An 18,489-nucleotide genomic window follows, 5' to 3' on the forward strand; every position below is an offset into this window, starting at 1 on the left:
AGCAGGGGGGGGGGGACATCATGGAGCGGGGGGGGGGGTATGTCACAGACTGGGGGGGCGGGGCTATGCATATGACCTGCTGGCGGCGCACTCTGCTGCAGGGTCATTTTTGTGTATTTTTGGCATTGCAGTGTGATGTGACGGGGGCATCACTCCGCTGAAATTAGATGTAAAAGGGGCCTCAATCAGCGCTCTCACAATTCCATATATTGCAGCAATTAGGGAGCACAGATTATCCATATCATATTGCTCTAGACTCCAGCCTGCCTTTCCTTTCATGCCTAAACAGTCATGTGTAGCAAAAGATTCCAATAACAAGAGGAAAACATATGGATGGACAGAATAACAGTATTCTCATTGCACATGAAGTGGACATAAAATACCAATCAAAAATCTATATACTATATATAAAATCAGATGGTGTGTGTGTGTGTGTGTGTGTGTGTGTGTGCGTGCGTGCGTGCGTCTGTCTGTCTGTCTGTCTGTGTCTGTCTGTGTGTGTCTGTGCTGCGATCACTTGAAAATGCCTTGACTGATTTGAACGAAACTTGGTATACAGATCCCTTACTACCTGGGATGATAGGTTCTGGGGGTCACCCGCCCCCCCTGCACACCTGGGCAAAGCTACAAACAGCAAATCAGATTTCACCCATTCATGTCAATGGAAAAAATGGAAAACATTCTCACAGTAATCAAGCCAGAGTCCCCACACTTGGCACAGTTGGTCACTTGGTGACTGAGGTTACAAATTCAGAAAAAGTGGGCGGAGCATAAAACAGCCAATCAAAATTCAGCTCTTCATTTTAAATGGAAACTGTAAACTGCAGCCACTCTTACATTGTCAATGGCAGAGGCTTCAAACTTGCCACAATCAGTCACTGAGTGACTGGGATTAATATTCAGGAAAGTGGGTGGAGCCTACACCAGCCAATCAAAATTCATGTATTGATTTTCAAGGGGAATATTTAAACTGCAGCCATTCTTACACTGTTTATGGCAGAGGCTTCATACTTGTTACAGTCGGTCATTGGGTGACTGGGGTCCAAATTCACTAAAGGGGTGGAAACACAAACAGCCAATCAGATTTATTTTCTGGATAAACTGCTTCCATTCACACAATTTTGATGCCAGGAACCTGAAAGCTGACAAATTTGGTTATTGAGAGACTGTGTGTCCAGGTTACAAAAAGTGGGTGGAGCCCAAAACAAATTTCACAGGGTAGATATAAACTGCAGCCCTTCTTACACTGTTAATGGCAGGGTTCTCAAACATTGCACAGTTGGTCACTGGGTGACTGGGATTAATATTCAAAAAAGTGGGTGGAGCCTAAAAAAGCCAATCAAAATTCACCTGTCAATTTTCAAGGGGAATATTTAAATTGCTGCCATTCTTGCACTATTAATGGCAGAGGCCTCAAACCTGGTGCAGATGGTCATTGGATCACTGGGGTTAAAATTCAGCAAAGGGGCGGAGCCACACACAGCCCATCAGATTTGTTTCATTTCACTAGGATAATACAAATTATTGATGCCAAGGACCCCAACGCTCATAAACTTGGTCATTGAGTGTTTGTGCGTTAGGGTTAGAAAACATGGGAGGAGCAACAGCAGCTAAATACATTCCCGGGCAATGCTGGGTCATCAGCTAGTAGTATATAAAATGTAATAAATGTCCTCCCAGAGAAATGGGGTATAAATTAGTTCCATATGGATTAGGTAGTTATACTCACCTCTGCTCCCGGATACAATCCCATACACATGCCCCAATCTACAGGACCCCAATCTCAGGAGCCCCTCCAATGGGCCAGGGGAATAACTATCTCCACTCCCCTCCAACCTTTATCAGTGAAGCAGCTCAGATCTATTTCCTGATTCAGATCTTTTGGCCTAAGGGCCACTCACACTTCAATATGCAGGGCGATTTTACCGCGATTAGTGGGGTAGAAGTCACTGGACACCCCTCGCGATTCCCAACGATCGCAATCAGCACTTTGTTAACCACTTCACAACTGAGGGGTTTTACCCCTGGAGCACCAGAGCATATTTTACCTCTCAGCGCTCCTTCCATTCATTCGCCAATAACTTTATCATTACTTATCACAATGAAATGAACTATATCTTGTTTTTTTTCGCCACCAATTAGGCTTTCTTTAGGTGGGACATTATGCCAAGAATTATTTTATTCTAAATGTGTTTTAATGGGAAAATAGGAAAACATTTGGAAAAAAAATCATTATTTTTCAGTTTTCGGCCATTATAGTTTTTAAATAATGCATGCTACTGTAATTAAAATCCATGTAACTTATTTGCCCATTTGTCCCGGTTATTGCACCGTTTAAATTATGTCCCTATCACAATGTATGGCGCCAATATTTTATTTGCAAATAAAGGTGCATTTTTTCCGTTTTGCGTCCATCCCTAATTACAAGCCCATAATTTATAAAGTAACAGTGTTATACCCTCTTGATATAAATATTTAAAGAGTTCAGTCCCTAAGCTAACTATTTATGTTTTTTTTTAATTGTCATTTTTTGTATTTTTTTTTTATTACAAAAAATAAAAATTGGTAACAATTGGGGAGTGTTGAAGTTAATGAGTTCATTTATATTGTAAAATAATGTATTTGTATATGAAAAATGTTTTTGGGTGTAGCTTTTGGCCACAAGATGACCACAGTAAATTTTTGTGAATTTGTCCTGTAAGCGTCGGAACTACGCTTGCAGGAAGTTCAGGGAGGTTGGGAAACTTTTTTTTTTTCTTCACAATGATCGCGCTTCTTCTCATAGAAGCAGCCGATCATTGCTGGGGGGCAGAGATCAACAAACGGGAACGGTTTTTCCCATTCATTGATCTCCCGGCGAGCGGGCGGCGGCGTGCATGGGAGCACGTGCAAGCGGGAGCGCGGACAGCAGTGGCGGGGTGTACGTATATCTACGCTCCGGGCGGGGAACTTAAGTTCAAAGGAGCATAGATATACTGTACCCGGGCGGCGAAGTGGTTAAGCCCTGTACTGCGATCGTTTGAGAATCGCAGCAAAATGCTGCATGCAACGTGTTTGCAATAGCTGGTCGTGGAACACCCGCTATCACCGGCAATCGCGGCAGTGAGATCTCTGCCATATAGTTACAATTGCGCTAGCGCTTTAAAAATTGCCCACCAATCACCGAATGGGTTTCCATCTTTTGTGAGAGGGATCTGAGATCTGCCTTTCATTGGCTGTCTGTAATGAGCACAACCTTCTGCAGTTCTATGTCAGGCTGATAACTAGTGATGGTCAGTCACCTGCCAATATCTCTGAGATGGTGCAAATTGTATGCTAATTATATGCAAAGTTATGCAGCTGCTGCCTCTTGTCCATTTCTCATCTACATAAACTTTGCATGAACTTTGAATTCTCAGCAGCTCACTGACCCTCCCTAATGATAATTGCTCCTCCCCTCAGAATTCTCTAACAGGAAGTGATGATGTTTCTCTATTTGCAGCGCAGAGTCCCGGCATCAGGAACCTCTCAGAGGCTCGTCTCTCTGTATCCACAGACTGTACAACGGATGATGATGTCACTGGACAAGCGTCTCCTGCAGATATCCTGGTGACCCCAAATATTCCCCCAGACTCTCCACACCTGTCTAACCCTGAGGGGCCTCATACCCAGCACAGCTCTCCCCCTGCTGGAGGGTCTTATTCCTGTTCCATGTGTGGGAAATGTTATGTGCGGAAATCACAGCTTGTCATACATGAGAGATCTCACACTGGGGAGAAACCCTATTCATGTGCTGAGTGTGGGAAATGTTTTAAGTCTAAATGGGAGCTTGTCATACATGAGAGATCTCACACTGGTGAGAAACCCTATTCATGTGCAGAGTGTGGGAAATGTTTTAAGTCTAAAGGGGAGCTTGTCAGACATGAGAGATCTCACACTGGTGAGAAACCCTATTCATGTGCAGAGTGTGGGAAATGTTTTGTACAGAAATCACATCTTGTCAAACATGAGAGATCTCACACTGGTGAGAAACCCTATTCATGTGCAGAGTGTGGGAAATGTTTTAAGTCTAAAGGGGAGCTTGTCATACATGAGAGATGTCACACTGGAGAGAACCCCTATTCATGTGCTGAGTGTGGGAAATGTTTTGTGAAGAAATCACAGCTTGTCATACATGAGAGATGTCACACTGGTGAGAAGCCATATTCATGTGCTGAGTGTGGGAAACGGTTTGTAGAGAAATCACAGTTTGTTAAACATGAGAGATCTCACACTGATGAGAAGCCCTATTCATGTGCTGAGTGTGGGAAATGTTTTCGGTATAAAGGGGATCTTGTCCAACATGAGAGATCCCACACTGGTGAGAAGCCATATTCATGTGCTGAGTGTGGGAAATGTTTTGTAAGGAAATCACATCTTGTCATACATGAGAGACTTCACACTGGTGAGAAGCCCTATTTATGTGCTGAGTGTGGGAAATGTTTTAAGTCTAAAGGGGAGCTTGTCATACATGAGAGATCTCACACAGTTGAAAAGCCCTATTCATGTGCGGAGTGTGGGAAATGTTTTGTAAGGAAATCAATTCTTGTCATACATGAGAGATCACACACTGGTGAGAAGCCCTATTCATGTGCTGAGTGTGGGAAATGTTTTGTAAGGAAATCACATTTTGTCATACATGAGAGACTTCACACTGGTGAGAAGCCCTATTCATGTGCTGAGTGTGGGAAATGTTTTAAGTCTAAAGGGGAGCTTGTCATACATGAGAAATTTCACACTGTTGAAAAGCCCTATTCATGTGTGGAGTGTGGGAAATGTTTTGTGCAGAAATCAAATCTTGTCAGACATGAAAGATCTCACACTGGTGAGAAGCCCTATTCATGTGCTGAGTGTGGGAAATGTTTTGCAAGGAAATCACATCTTGTCAGACATGAGAGATCTCACACTGGTGAGAAGCCCTATTCATGTGCTGAGTGTGGGAAATGTTTTAAGTCTAAAGGGGAGCTTGTCATACATGAGCGAACTCACACTGGTGAGAAGCCCTATTCATGTGCTGAGTGTGGGAAATGTTTTGCACAGAAATCACATCTTGCCAAACATGAGAGATGTCACACTGGTGAGTAAGCTCATGCATGTTCTGAGTGTGGGAAATGTTTTCGGTGTAAAGGGAAGCTTGTCATACATGAGATGTTACACTGGTGAGAAGCCATATGCATGTGCTGAGTGTGGGAAATATTTTAGGTCTAAACGAAAGCTGGTTATACATGAAAGAGTTCACACTGGTGAGAAACCATATTCATGTGCTGAGTGTGGGAAATGTTTTTGGTCTAAAGGGGAGCTTGTCAGACATGAGATCTCACACTGGTGAGAAGCCCTATTGATGTGCTGAGTGTGGGAAATATTTTGCAGATAAATCACATCTCGTCATACATGAGAGATCTCACACTGGTGAGAAGCCCTATTCATGTGCTGAGTGTGGGAAATGTTTTCGGTGTAAAGGGGAGCTTGTCATACATGAGAGATGTCACACTGGTGAGAAGCCATATCCATGTGCTGAGTGTGGGAAATATTTTAGGTCTAAAGGTGAGCTTGTCATACATGAGAGATTTCATACTGGTGAGAAACTATATTCATGTGCTGAGTGTGGGAAATGTTTTGTGAAGAAGTCACAACTTGTCATACATGAGAGAACTCACACTGGTGAGAAGCCATATTCCTGTGCTGAGTGTGGGAAATGTTTTGTGTGTAAATCAAAGCTAGTTATACATGAGAGATGTGACACTGGTGAGAAGCCCTATTCATGTGCTGAGTGTGGGAAATGTTTTGTGAAGAAGTCACAGCTTGTCATACATGAGAGATGTCACACTGGTGAGAAGCCATATTCATGTGCTGAGTGTGGGAAATGTTTTGTGTATAAATCAGACCTTGCCAGACATGAGAGATGTCACACTGGTGGTAAGTAAGGGTCAGTGATAGCTTTGCCTCCAGTGAACCTGAAGTGGCCACAGCATACTGCTCTCCATCTCCCCAGCATAGCAGGCAGTAGGGAGGAGGGGGGGGGTGCAGCAGCCAATAACAGGCTTGTTCAGTTCCGCTTATCCCTCTCTCATCACTGGGAGAAGCTCTATTACTGCACTGAGTGTGGGAAATGGTTTGGCCATCAGTGGTCTTCTCCAGTGTTTGTTTTATCCCTTGCTAGAGGCACATGGCAGCATATTTACCCAGAATCCTGAGGACTCTTTCATGCTGCTCAGTGCATTGGTTTGTAAAGCAATAAAGTCCCTGAACTGAGGTGACATGATGGGATTATTATTATTTAGTATTTATAGAGTGCTGACATCTTCCGCAGCGCTGTACAGAGTACATAGTCACGTCACATAACTGCCCCTCAGAGGAGCTCACAATCTAATCCCTACCATAGTCACATGTCTATGTACAGTACAGACCAAAAGTTAGGACACAGCTTCTCATTCAAAGAGTTTTCTTTATTGTCATGACTATGAACATTGTAGAGTCACACTGAAGGCGTCCAAACTATGAATGACCACATGTGGAAGTATAGTACATAACCAACATGTGTGACACAGCTGAAAATATGTCCTATTCTAGGTTCTGCATAGTAGCCACCTTTTGCTTTGATTCCTGCTTTGCACACTCTTGATGATTCTCATACCTTTCCCAAAATCTAAATGTTCATTCAACACTTCTTAAAGAGGACCTGTCAGCCATACTATCTCAGAAAAACACACATATATATGTAGATAAATACTTGCTCTACTTACATAACATGTATTGCACTGTCCACGTTTTGATTTTAGTGATTTTTCTATAGTAAAATAAAATAAGAAAACCCTTCTTAGGATTTTCCATTTTGACTGTCTATTTTGAAGCCAATCCTGACATAATTTCCTCCCTTACTCTGTCTGTGTATCATTGCCAGCCCTCCTCCCAGTCATCAGACACTCCCACCCAGCTCTGCAATAGAAAGTGCATTGTCTCAGTATGAGAAATATTGGCCAATCAGAGAGGAACAGAGATGTAGGAGGGGAAAACAGAAGGAAATAGGCTTCAGCCAATCAGGCTGCATTAGTTATGTCTGAGGGGAAAGGAAAGCAGAAAAAAAGAAAATCCAGCATGCCCTGCAACTTCCTTTGTGCGGCAGATGTACCAAGTAAGTGCCAGGGAGACTGGGGAATGGTGTCTGATGGAGAAGAAAAGTAAGAGTGATTATTAGCTTTTGGATTGCCTGATTAGCATCCTTATTACTTGTTTACCAGATAAAATTATAGCATTGATTTTATGCCCGACAGTTACACTTTGAAAGCTGAGCATGTTAGTGAGACCGGACCTGTCTTTAGTAAAACCAGACTGTCGAACTGAAATAAGATGATTCTGTGCAATGACACAGACTGTCCCGTGTCTCAGAGTGCTAAAATATATGAACTGTTAAACTTTTTGCCTATCTGCTGCGCTCAGAAGCCCAGTTCACTGCCAGTAAAGTGTTTTATGGCTGTAATTCTGTGAGGGGTTCAGTGAGGGGTATGCTATAGTCAGACTGAGTTGCTGCATGCAAAATGTGCGTGAGGTGAAGCCGATATGAGTGTAAACAAGAAATACTGTCCTGAATTGGACGCTAACTGAAAACGATAAATATTTACTGTGGTGGTAATGATAGTAAACCATAAGTAAATTACCGTTATTTTTCTAAAACTTAACCCAATCCTACTCTCTCACAGAACCCTCCCCCCGATGCCTAACCCTAACCACCCCCACCACACACACTCATCCTTCATAACCATCCTACCACTATGTTCTGCCATTTCCTGCCTGATGGGGGTGGTATTAACTTGCACTTCCCTGGACATTCATGTCTCCACCAGCAGAGGGCTCTGGGGACTTTACATCATCCTGAGCCTCCACCATTCACCAGCAGGTGGCGTGTTCCTGCCACCACAAAGAATTGCAGTTCCCTGTTTGGCCTCCAGATGGCTTCATTGGAACTCATTCAGATTGCTCAGTCACCACCAGCTGCATCCTGTGGTTACTAATCACTTGGTCTATTAACCACTTTACCCCCACGCGTACAGATTTCTCCGTCCCTTTTTCCATCCTTTCACCACCAGGGACGGAGAAATCCGCTCTAGCGCGCACTCCCGCTCGTAAACACGCCGTCGGCCGCTCGCCCGGAGATCCATGAACGGGAAAATCCATTCCCGTTCGTTGATCTAAGCCCCACAATGATCTGCTGCTTCTCCGCTAAGCAGCGCGATCATTGTGAAAAAAGAAACTTTCCCAGCCTCCTAGTACTTCCTGCAAGCGTCCGGAAGGATGCTTGCAGGTCGCATTAAACAAAAAGTTACTGTGGCTATCTTGTGGCCAAATAGTAAAACTACACCCTAAAGCATTTTTCACATACAAATAAATTACTTTTACACAAAAAATTAACTCCTTACCTCCCACACTCCCCATTTTTTTTCCCTTGTAATAAAAAAAAATACAATTAAAAAAAATACATAAATAGTTACCTTAGGGACTGAACTTTTTAAATATTTATGTCAAGAGGGTATAACACTGTTACTTTATAAACTATGGGCTTGTAATTAGGGATGGACGCAAAACTGAAAAAAATGCACCTTTATTTCCAATTAAAATGTTGGCGCCAAACATTGTGATAGGGACATAATTTAAACGGTTTTATAACCGGGACAAATGGGCAAATACATTTCATTTACAGTACATTTTAATTACAGTAGCATGCATTATTTAAAAACTATAAAGGCCGAAAACTGAAAAATAATACATTTTTTCCCACATTTTTTCCTATTTTCCCATTAAAACACATTTAGAGTAAAATAATTCTTGGCATAATGTCCCACCTAAAGAAAGCCTAATTGGTGGCGAAAAAAACAAGATATAGTTCATTTCATTGCGATAAGTAATGATAAAGTTATAGACGAATGAATGGAAGGAGCGCTGAAAGGTGAAAATTGCTCTAGTGGTCAAGGGGTAAAACCCCTCAGTCGGGAAGTGGTTAAAGAGCAGCTGTCAGCCATACTATCTCAGGAAAAAAAACATATATAAATGCTTGCTCTACTTACATAAAGTACAGTGGCTTGCAAAAGTATTCAGCCCCCTTGAAGTTTTCCACATTTTGTCACATTACTGCCACAAACATGAATCAATTTTATTGGAATTCCACATGAAAGACCAATACAAAGTGCTGTATACATGAGAAGTGGAACGAAAATCATACATGATTCCAAAATTTTTTTACAAATAAATAACTGCAAAGTGGGGTGTGCGTAATTATTCGGCCCCCTGAGTCAATACTTTGTAGAACCACTTTTTGCTGCAATTACAGCTGCCAATCTTTTAGGGTATGTCTCTACCAGCTTTGCACATCTAGAGACTGAAATCCTTGCCCATTCTTCTTTGCAAAACAGCTCCAGCTCAGTCAGATTAGATGGACAGCGTTTGTGAACAGCAGTTTTCAGATCTTGCCACAGATTTTCGATTGGATTTAGATCTGGACTTTTACTGAGCCATTCTAACACAGGAATATGTTTTGTTTAAAACCATTTCATTGTTGCCCTAGCTTTATGTTTAGGGTCATTGTCCTACTGGAAGGTGAACCTCCACCCCAGTCTCAAGTCTCTTGCAGACTCCAAGAGGTTTTCTTCCAGGATTGCCCTGTATTTGGCTCCACCCATCTTCCCATCAACTCTGACCAGCTTCCCTGTCCCTGCTGAAGAGATGCACCCCCCGAGCATGATGCTGCCACCACCAGTGGGGATGGTGTGTTCAGAGTGATGCGCAGTGTTAGTTTTCCGCCGCACATAGCGTTTTGCATTTTGGCCAAAAAGTTAAATTTTGGTCTCATCTGACCAGAGCACCTTCTTCCACATGTTGCTGTGTCCCCCACATGGCTTGTGGCAAACTGCAAACAGGTCTTATTATGCTTTTCTGTTAACAATGTCTTTCTTCTTGCCATTCTTCCATAAAGGCCAACTTTGTACAGTGCACGACTGATAGTTGTCCTATGGACAGATTCCCCCACCTGAGCTGTAGATCTCTGCAGCTTGTCCAGAGTCACCATGGGCCTCTTGACTGCATTTCTGATCAGCGCTCTCCTTGTTCGGCCTGTGAGTTTAGGTGGACGGCCTTGTCTTGGTAGGTTTACAGTTGTGCCATACTCCTTCCATTTCTCAATGATCGCTTGAACAGTGCTCCTTGGGATGTTCAAGGCTTTGGAAATCTTTGTGTAGCCTAAGCCTGCTTTAAATTTCTCAATAACTTTATCCCTGACCTGTCTGGTGTGATCTTTGGACTTCATGGTGTTGTTGCTCCCAATATTCTCTTAGACAACCTCTGAGATCGTCACAGAGCAGCTGTATTTGTACTGACATTAGATTACACACAGGTGCACTCTATTTAGTCATTAGCACTCATCAGGCAATGTTTATGGGCAACTGACTGCACTCAGATCAAAGGGGGCTGAATAATTATGCACACCCCGCTTTGCAGTTATTTATTTGTAAACAATGTTTGGAATAATGTATGATTTTTGTTCCACTTCTCATGTGTACACCACTTTGTGTTGGTCTTTCAGGTGGAATTCCAATAAAATTGATTCATGTTTGTGCCAGTAATGTGACAAAATGTGGAAAACTTCAAGGGGGCCGAATACTTTTGCAAGCCACTGTATTGCACTGTCCACATTTTGAGTTTAGTGATTGTTCTACAGTAAAAAATAAAATCCTTCTTCGCATTTCCCATTTTAAGTGCGGCTATTGTTAAGCCAATCCTGGTGTCATTTCCTCCCTTACTCTCCTCTGCCTGCATTGTGTACGCATTGCCCGCCCTTCACTATAAAGAGTGCATTGTCTCAGCATGAGAAATATTGGCCAATCAGAGAGGAACAGAGATGTGGGAGGGGAAAACAGGAGGGAATGAGGCTTCAGCCAATCAGGCTGCATCAGTTAAAGCGGACCCAAACCAAACATTATTTTTAATTCAAAATATTTAGTTGCAGCAATCTGACACATACAAAGATAAATAACACTCCTTCCAGCCTATGAGCATTTCAGTGCATGCTTTCCCCCCTTCTCTTTTCATAACTAGGGTTATACAGGGCGGAGCAGTGCTTTTCAGCGCTGCTAGATTTGGGCGCAGCCGGCGCCTCCATAGACTTCAATAGGAATCATTCCTATTGAAGCGCTCAGAGAGTAACGTCGGCTCCGTCAGAAGACGGAGCCGAAGTTACTTAAAAACATAATAATTCGGCCTCCAGCAATCGCTGGAAGCCGAATTATTTCATTCCCCCACTATCCATGGCGGCCTGGAGGGGGAATAGTAATTAAATCGGCCCGGACTTGTGCAGAAGCAGGATCAGCCATATACCACTGTATCCTGCGCCCAAGTCTACCGGTGCCGATTTCAAATGTACTCATACAGGGGGCAGCCATTAGCAATTCCTCCTTTGCCAGACACCTCCTACTCCACCGGTCTGCCGGATTCTGTCCCGGCAATATAAGAGGAAGGGAGGGGTTCCTCCAATAAATGTAAAATATTTTATATTTGTCATCATGCAGCTGAAAAAGGCTGCTATTTATTATTATAATTTAGAAAATAGATTTTATTTCTGAAATCTTGTATTTTTAATTTGGGTCCACTTTAAGTCTGAGGGGAAGTAGAGCAGCAAATAAGGACAACCCAGCATGCCCTGCAACTTCCTTTTTGTGTACCAAATTTTGTGTGTACCAAATAAGAGTCAGGTAAACTGGGGAATGATCATTTATCAACAAGAAAAGTAATAGTGATTTTAGCTTTTGGATTGCCTGGTTAGCATCCTTATTACTTGTTTACTAGATAAAAATAGAGAATTGAAGCCTCTTCCTGCAGCCAGTTGCCAGAACTTTGTAGTTGCTTGCAGACTTGAGTTGCTGGACATTCCTGATACCCGATACTTGATACCTGTTCCCTGTTTACCTGAAACCTGATTGCTTGACTTCCTGGTATTTGATCTCTGCTTCCTATTGCTAGCCACTTGCCTGCTGAATTGTGTCCTGTGCCTGATTGTACATATTCCCTTGTTGTGTGTGTGTATGTATATATGTATGTATATGTATATATATGTATATCATACATCAAAAAATCATACATCATTACAAACATTTTTTACAAATAAATAACTGCAAAGTAGGGTGTGCGTAATTATTCAGCCCCCTGAGTCAATACTTTGTAGAACCACCTTTTGCTGCAATTACAGCTGCCAGTCTTTTAGGGTATGTCTCTACCAGCTTTGCACATCTAGAGACTGAAATCCTTGCCCATTCTTCTTTGCAAAACAGCTCCAGCTCAGTCAGATTAGATGGACAGCGTTTGTGAACAGCAGTTTTCAGATCTTGCCACAGATTCTCAATTGGATTTAGATCTGGACTTTGACTGGGCCATTCTAACACATGGATATGTTTTGTTTTAAACCATTCCATTGTTGCCCTGGCTTTATGTTTAGGGTTGTTGTCCTGCTGGAAGGTGAACCTCCGCCCCAGTCTCAAGTCTTTTGCAGTCTCCAAGAGGTTTTCTTCCAAGTTTGCCCTGTATTTGGCTCCATCCATCTTTCCATCAACTCTGACCAGCTTCCCTGTCCCTGCTGAAGAGATGCACCCCCCGAGCATGATGCTGCCACGACCATATTTGACAGTGGGAATGGTGTGTTCAGAGTGATGTGCAGTGTTAGTTTTCTGCCACACATAGTGTTTAGCATTTTGGCCATAAAGTTCTATTTTGGTCTCATCTGACCAGAGCACCTTCTTCCACATGGTTGCTGTGTCCCCCACATGGCTGGTGGCAAACTGCAAACGGGACTTCTTATGCTTTTCTGTTAACAATGCCTTTCTTCTTGCCACTCTTCCATAAAGGCCAACTTTGTGCAGTGCACGACTAATAGTTGTCCTATGGACAGAGTCTCCCACCTGAGCTGTAGATCTCTGCAGCTCGTCCAGAGTCACCATGGGCCTCTTGACTGCATTTCTGATCAGCGCTCTCCTTGTTTGGCCTGTGAGTTTAGGTGGACGGCCATGTCTTGGTAGGTTTACAGTTGTGCCATACTCCTTCCATTTCTGAATGATCGCTTGAACAGTGCTCCGTGGGATGTTCAAGGCTTTGGAAATCTTTGTGTAGCCTAAGCCTGCTTTAAATTTCTCAATAACTTTATCCCTGACCTGTCTGGTGTGTTCTTTGGACTTCACGGTGTTGTTGCTCCCAATATTCTCTTAGACAACCTCTGAGGCCCTCACAGAGCAGCTGTATTTGTACTGACATTAGATTACACACAGGTGCACTCTATTTAGTCATTAGCACTCATCAAGCAATGTCTATAGGCAAGTGGGCAGCACGGTGGCGTAGTGGTTAGCGCTTTTGCCTTGCAGCGCTGGGTCCTCGGTTCGAATCCCAGCCAGGGCACTATCTGCAAGGAGTTTGTATGTTCTCCCCGTGTCTGCGTGGGTTTCCTCCGGGCGCTCCGGTTTCCTCCCACATCCCAAAAACATACAGATAAGTTAATTGGCTTCCCCCTAAAATTGGCCCTAGACTACAATAAATACACTACACGATACATACATAGACATATGACTATGGTAGGGACTAGATTGTGAGCTCCTCTGAGGGACAGTTAGTGACAACACTATATTCTCTGTACAGCGCTGCGTAAGATGTCGGCGCTATATAAATACTAAATAATAATAACTGACTGCACTCAGATCAAAGGGGGCTGAATAATTACGCACACACCACTTTGCAGTTATTTATTTGTAAAAAATTTTGGAATGATGTATGATTTTCGTTCCACTTCTCACATGTACACCACTTTGTGTTGGTCTTTCACGTGGAATTCCAATACAATTGATGCATGTTTGTGGCAGTAATGTGACAAAATGTGGAAAACCTCAAGGGGGCCGAATACTTTTGCAACCCACTGTATTATGTATTGTTTTTTCCGTACTGAATTGGGCTTAAACACTGAAACAAAATTTTGAACTTTTTCTGGAGATATAACATTTTTGAGTGAAATATGTTAAAAAAAAGGGCAATAAAAAACAAAATATTTTTCTGTTGTGTTTTGTTTTTTTCAAAGGAGAATTACATTTACTGACAAAAATGTTACTGTTTGTAAAAGCCCTGATCCTGCTGAATCCAATGATACCAGATACAGTATGTATTGCTCTCCCACTTTTCCTGTCCTGGAATAGGTGCAGCCAGTACAGGTAGCCAGATATAGGTGCAGCCAGTATTGGTAGCCTGGAATAGGTGCAGCCAGTACAGGTAGCCAGATATAGGTGCAGCCAGTACAGGTAGCCAGATATAGGTGCAGCCAGTACAGGTAGCCAGATATAGGTGCAGCCAGCACAGGTAGCCAGATATAGGTGCAGCCAGCACAGGTATCCAGATATAGCTGCAGCCAGTGTAGGTAGCCTGGAATAGGTGCAGCCAGTCCAGCAGCCAGATATACTGTAGGTGCAGCCAGTATAGGTAGCCTGGAAGGTTCCCCCAGTCCAGGTAGCCAGATATAGGTTTTGCCAGTACAGGTAGCCAGGTATAGGTGCCGCAAGTCCAGGTAGCCAGATATAGCTGCAGCCAGCACAGGTAGCCAGGTATAGGTGCAGCCAGCACAGGTAGCCAGGTATAGGTGCAGCCAGCACAGGTAGCCAGGTATACGTGCCGCCAGTACAGGTAGACAGATATAGCTGCAGCCAGTACAGGTAGCCAGATATAGGTGCTGCCAGTATAGGTAGCCAGGTATAGGTGCTGCCAGTATAGGTAGCCAGGTATAGGTGCCGCAAGTCCAGGTAGCCAGATATAGCTGCAGCCAGTATAGGTAGGCCGGAATAGGTGCCGCCAGTACAAGTAGCCAGATATAGCTGCAGCCAATATAGGTGCCCCAATATAGGTAGTAGGTACCCACACTATAGGTAGCAGGTATAAATTCCCCAGTATAGGTAGCAGGTATAGGTGCCTCTGTGGGGAGGGGGTATGACATCATCCCTCCCTCCACATGGGCCCCCCTCATAAGCTCTCATGTGCCCAAGGTAAGCCAAAGACGGGTAACAAGGAGGCTGAGAGAGGACTCTACGATAGTACTTTACAGATTAATACTCATGCTTCATATGTGTGGATTCATGACACCTTACTGAATGTAAATGTGCAATCCATTTATTGATAGGACTGATGTGCACAGAGAGATCAGCCATACAGATGTTCAGCCAGATTTCCTCATTTCTGAAAGGTAAAAACAAGGAACACCAAGAGCCCCAATAGTGTAATATGTACTGGTAAATGGTTACTAGATAGAGTAAATATTAATACTCACAAACCAGGGTTTCCATTAGGCAACCACTGTAAAGGCAGGTGGGGAGATTTTCCTGACCCCACTCAGGAATAAGAAGTCGCTCTCTGTAGATGAGAAAAAAGGGGGTTCAACCCTCCACCCAGGGTGGCCTCAATATTATGCAGGAGAACAGAGGCGCCAAGAGGATAAAAGGAAGCTAAATTAGCTTAAAAACTAAATTCTTGGTAAATAGAGGAGGTAGTGGTGGACTTACCTCCTCCAAGTAGACACACAACGACTGTAGTAAAGACAGTCAATATATTTTATTTATGAACTCCAAATATGCAACGCGTTTCGCAGGTTTGATCCGTCTTCATCAGGCAATAACAACGGAGCAATAGCATATGTGGTCAGTAGAAGGTGCCTGGCTCGTTTTATACAGGGTGCCTCTTACCCCCCCCCCCCCCCGGCCCCACAGGATGAGCTCTGGTACAACAGACCTCGGGGGTCCTTGTCCATCATCTGTTTGCGGAATTCCATCTACCGACACGCCAGCCGGACACTGGCCAAACACCGTACTTTGCACTATGCAGCCTTTTGCCGCTTATTGGCCAAACACGGTATTTTCAGCTTTTCAGACATTCCCATCCTTTTCTCTCTTCTGCTTATTGTACAGCCAATCCTCTGTCCAAGTGCTAGATATACTTCCCCATTTTCCTGTATATTTGTGTGTATAGTTTCCTAATAACCCCAGTGATGTAACCATTCCAGTGTTTTCCCTTATTACCTGCTTATTTCTGATCCCTGCTAGAGCTCTGTCCTCAGAAGAGACGCACTACCGCATTGTTTATCTTCTCTTCACCTCGTGTATCATGTGTGGTCACGTCATCCAACCTTAAAGGGATGCGTAAAGAGGCTCTGAAGTCTCATCGAATTCAGGTTTTTACTTAAAAAATCTCTTTAACATCATTGCCCCAAGTAAAACGCTGCATCCCCGCCGTGGCTGAACACTAACTAAATCACCCCAAACTCCCCAGCAAAAATCCATGACTTTCTTGGTTGGGGATTTTGCTACCCAGGGAGGCAGAGCTTTCAGCTGCAGCTCTGCCTCCATGTGCGTCAATCTGCGTGTATCTCCGCCTCTCCCCCGCCCCTCTCAGTGATAGAAGACTGAGAGGAGCGGGGAGAGGCGGCAATCCGCTCTGATGACTTAAAATCAAAGTTAATGCTGCGCAAAATGCTTAAAAAAAATACTCCAATCCAGTCCAGGCTGCAGGCAGTGTCCTCTGTATAGGCGTTTCCAGTTCAAATAAATCCAGTTCTGCTGCGCTTGTATATCTCACCGATCACATGTAGGGGAGAGAAGAAACAGAAAGGGGAACATAGGGTGTAACGTAGGAACTGTATCACCCTCCGTGAGATGTCACACACTACCAAGAGCAGTGATCAAGTCCCAAACGCACCAACACTACCACCAACTCTCCCTATGGATTGGCTGCTCACCCTCTTGCTATAAAGCGTAATCACCGGCAGCCATTGCCATCAATCATGAGGAAAACATAGAATTCTAGAGCCAATGTAAAAGATAACATAGCGTAATCCTGTTTATTAAAAGTATAAAACCCTGCTACACAATGCTGCTTACAATGTGCATTCTTAGAATTAAGCGTATCACATAAAATACTGCACCGCAACCATCAGCGCGTCCGCCGGCCGGGTGTAGTAGAGAGCCTCGTTCCCTCAAGCGTCTGTGCGTGCGTCCAAGCTCCGCCCTACGCGTTTCGTCACGGGGCGTGACTCATCAGGGGCTGGACGCACGCCCATCCACCTCGCATATTTATCCCAAAAGCCGCCTATCATTGAGCGGCTTCCGCTCATACATATTCATCCCTCAAATCACCTATCACATGACAGCTTGCAGTTACCCCATCCTCATACATATTCATCATCTCCCCACCCCTCATACATATTCATCATCTCCCCATTCCGTAATATCCAGTTGTATCTGCATACTGGATATCTACCGCTGGCGGAATCCGTAACTCACTCAATACGTGTATATACTCCCCCAGCATCCTGATCCGGATTCCGTAAATAGCTCAATGCATAAATATACTCCCCCAGCATCCTGATCCGGATTCCGTAAGTCAAACATGACCCCCTGAAACCGGAGTTCCGTGCTAACCACATCAGTGAGGACTGACTATGTCATGGTCACTATGGGCACATCTCTATACCCTAGCACATATAGGGAGACAAACATATACCAATTATACATTAACAGCGTTGATGATCCATATCAATCCAAAGGGCTATGTGCAAATCAATCAATAAGAATCCCCCCCCCCCCCAACAGAAATACAACGAAAGGACTTACACTGAATTGTACCTTAAGACCACCCACCTAGTCTCACCCTCTCAATCATTATTAATAAAACAATTGATATCTATTTCGATATTAAGGCCCTCAGGGACAAGTGAACGCAGTGTGTAGATCCATTTGGTTTCCATTTTACTTAACTCCCGCAGTCGGTTGGATCCCCTCCACGATGGCGTCAATTTGTCAATAGCACAATACCGCATCATGGTGGGGTCACAACCGTGCTCCTGCTTAAAATGGGCAGACACACTATGGTCCTCATGACCTTTTCGGATTTTATATATATGCTCAGAGATGCGTTTGTGTAAAAGTCTCGTAGTGCGTCCCACATATTGGAACCCACAACTACACCAAATCAAGTACACTACATGATGAGATTTACATGTCATAAAAGATCTGATATCATATTTCTTTTTGTTAGTATAGGAAATAAACTCGGATGTTTTCCTAGCAACCTTAAATTCACACCCTCTGCATGCTCCACATGGGAAGAATCCTGGTCTTTGCCACCCTATTAGCCTTTGTGTGACCGGCGGGTCCACACAACTTGGCACCAGGTGGTCTCGCAAGTTGGGGGCTCTACGGTATATAAACTGCGGCCGTTCAGGTAGGCCTCTTTTTAAGGCCGGGTCTGTTAAAAGAACCGGCCAGTGTTTCAATATTGCCTTTTCCACCTGTTTAAATTGGACTGAGAAGTCAGAGATAAAGGCTGTATTAGCATTCGTATTGTTTGTTGTCTCAACATCTGTTCTATTCATCAATAATCTCTCTCTGTCCATATTCCTCACATGGTCCACCGTTCTGT

The 18,489-nt window shown here is 43.7% G+C and overlaps 1 protein-coding gene across 1 annotated transcript in view; it reads left to right on the plus strand.

Annotated features, from left to right (window-relative positions):
• Positions 1 to 9,110, plus strand: part of LOC137545212 (zinc finger protein 84-like) — a 103,177-nt gene extending 94,067 nt beyond the window's left edge. Inside the window, exon 2 of the mRNA XM_068266337.1 lies at positions 3,482 to 9,110. Within this exon, the coding sequence (XP_068122438.1) occupies positions 3,482 to 5,103 (1,622 nt within the window). The 3' untranslated portion in view covers positions 5,104 to 9,110. The remainder of the gene's footprint in view (positions 1 to 3,481) is intronic.
• The last annotated feature ends 9,379 nt before the right edge of the window (positions 9,111 to 18,489 follow it).

The sequence above is a fragment of the Hyperolius riggenbachi genome, chromosome 2, assembly GCF_040937935.1.
Source record: "Hyperolius riggenbachi isolate aHypRig1 chromosome 2, aHypRig1.pri, whole genome shotgun sequence".
Classification (NCBI taxonomy): domain Eukaryota; kingdom Metazoa; phylum Chordata; class Amphibia; order Anura; family Hyperoliidae; genus Hyperolius; species Hyperolius riggenbachi.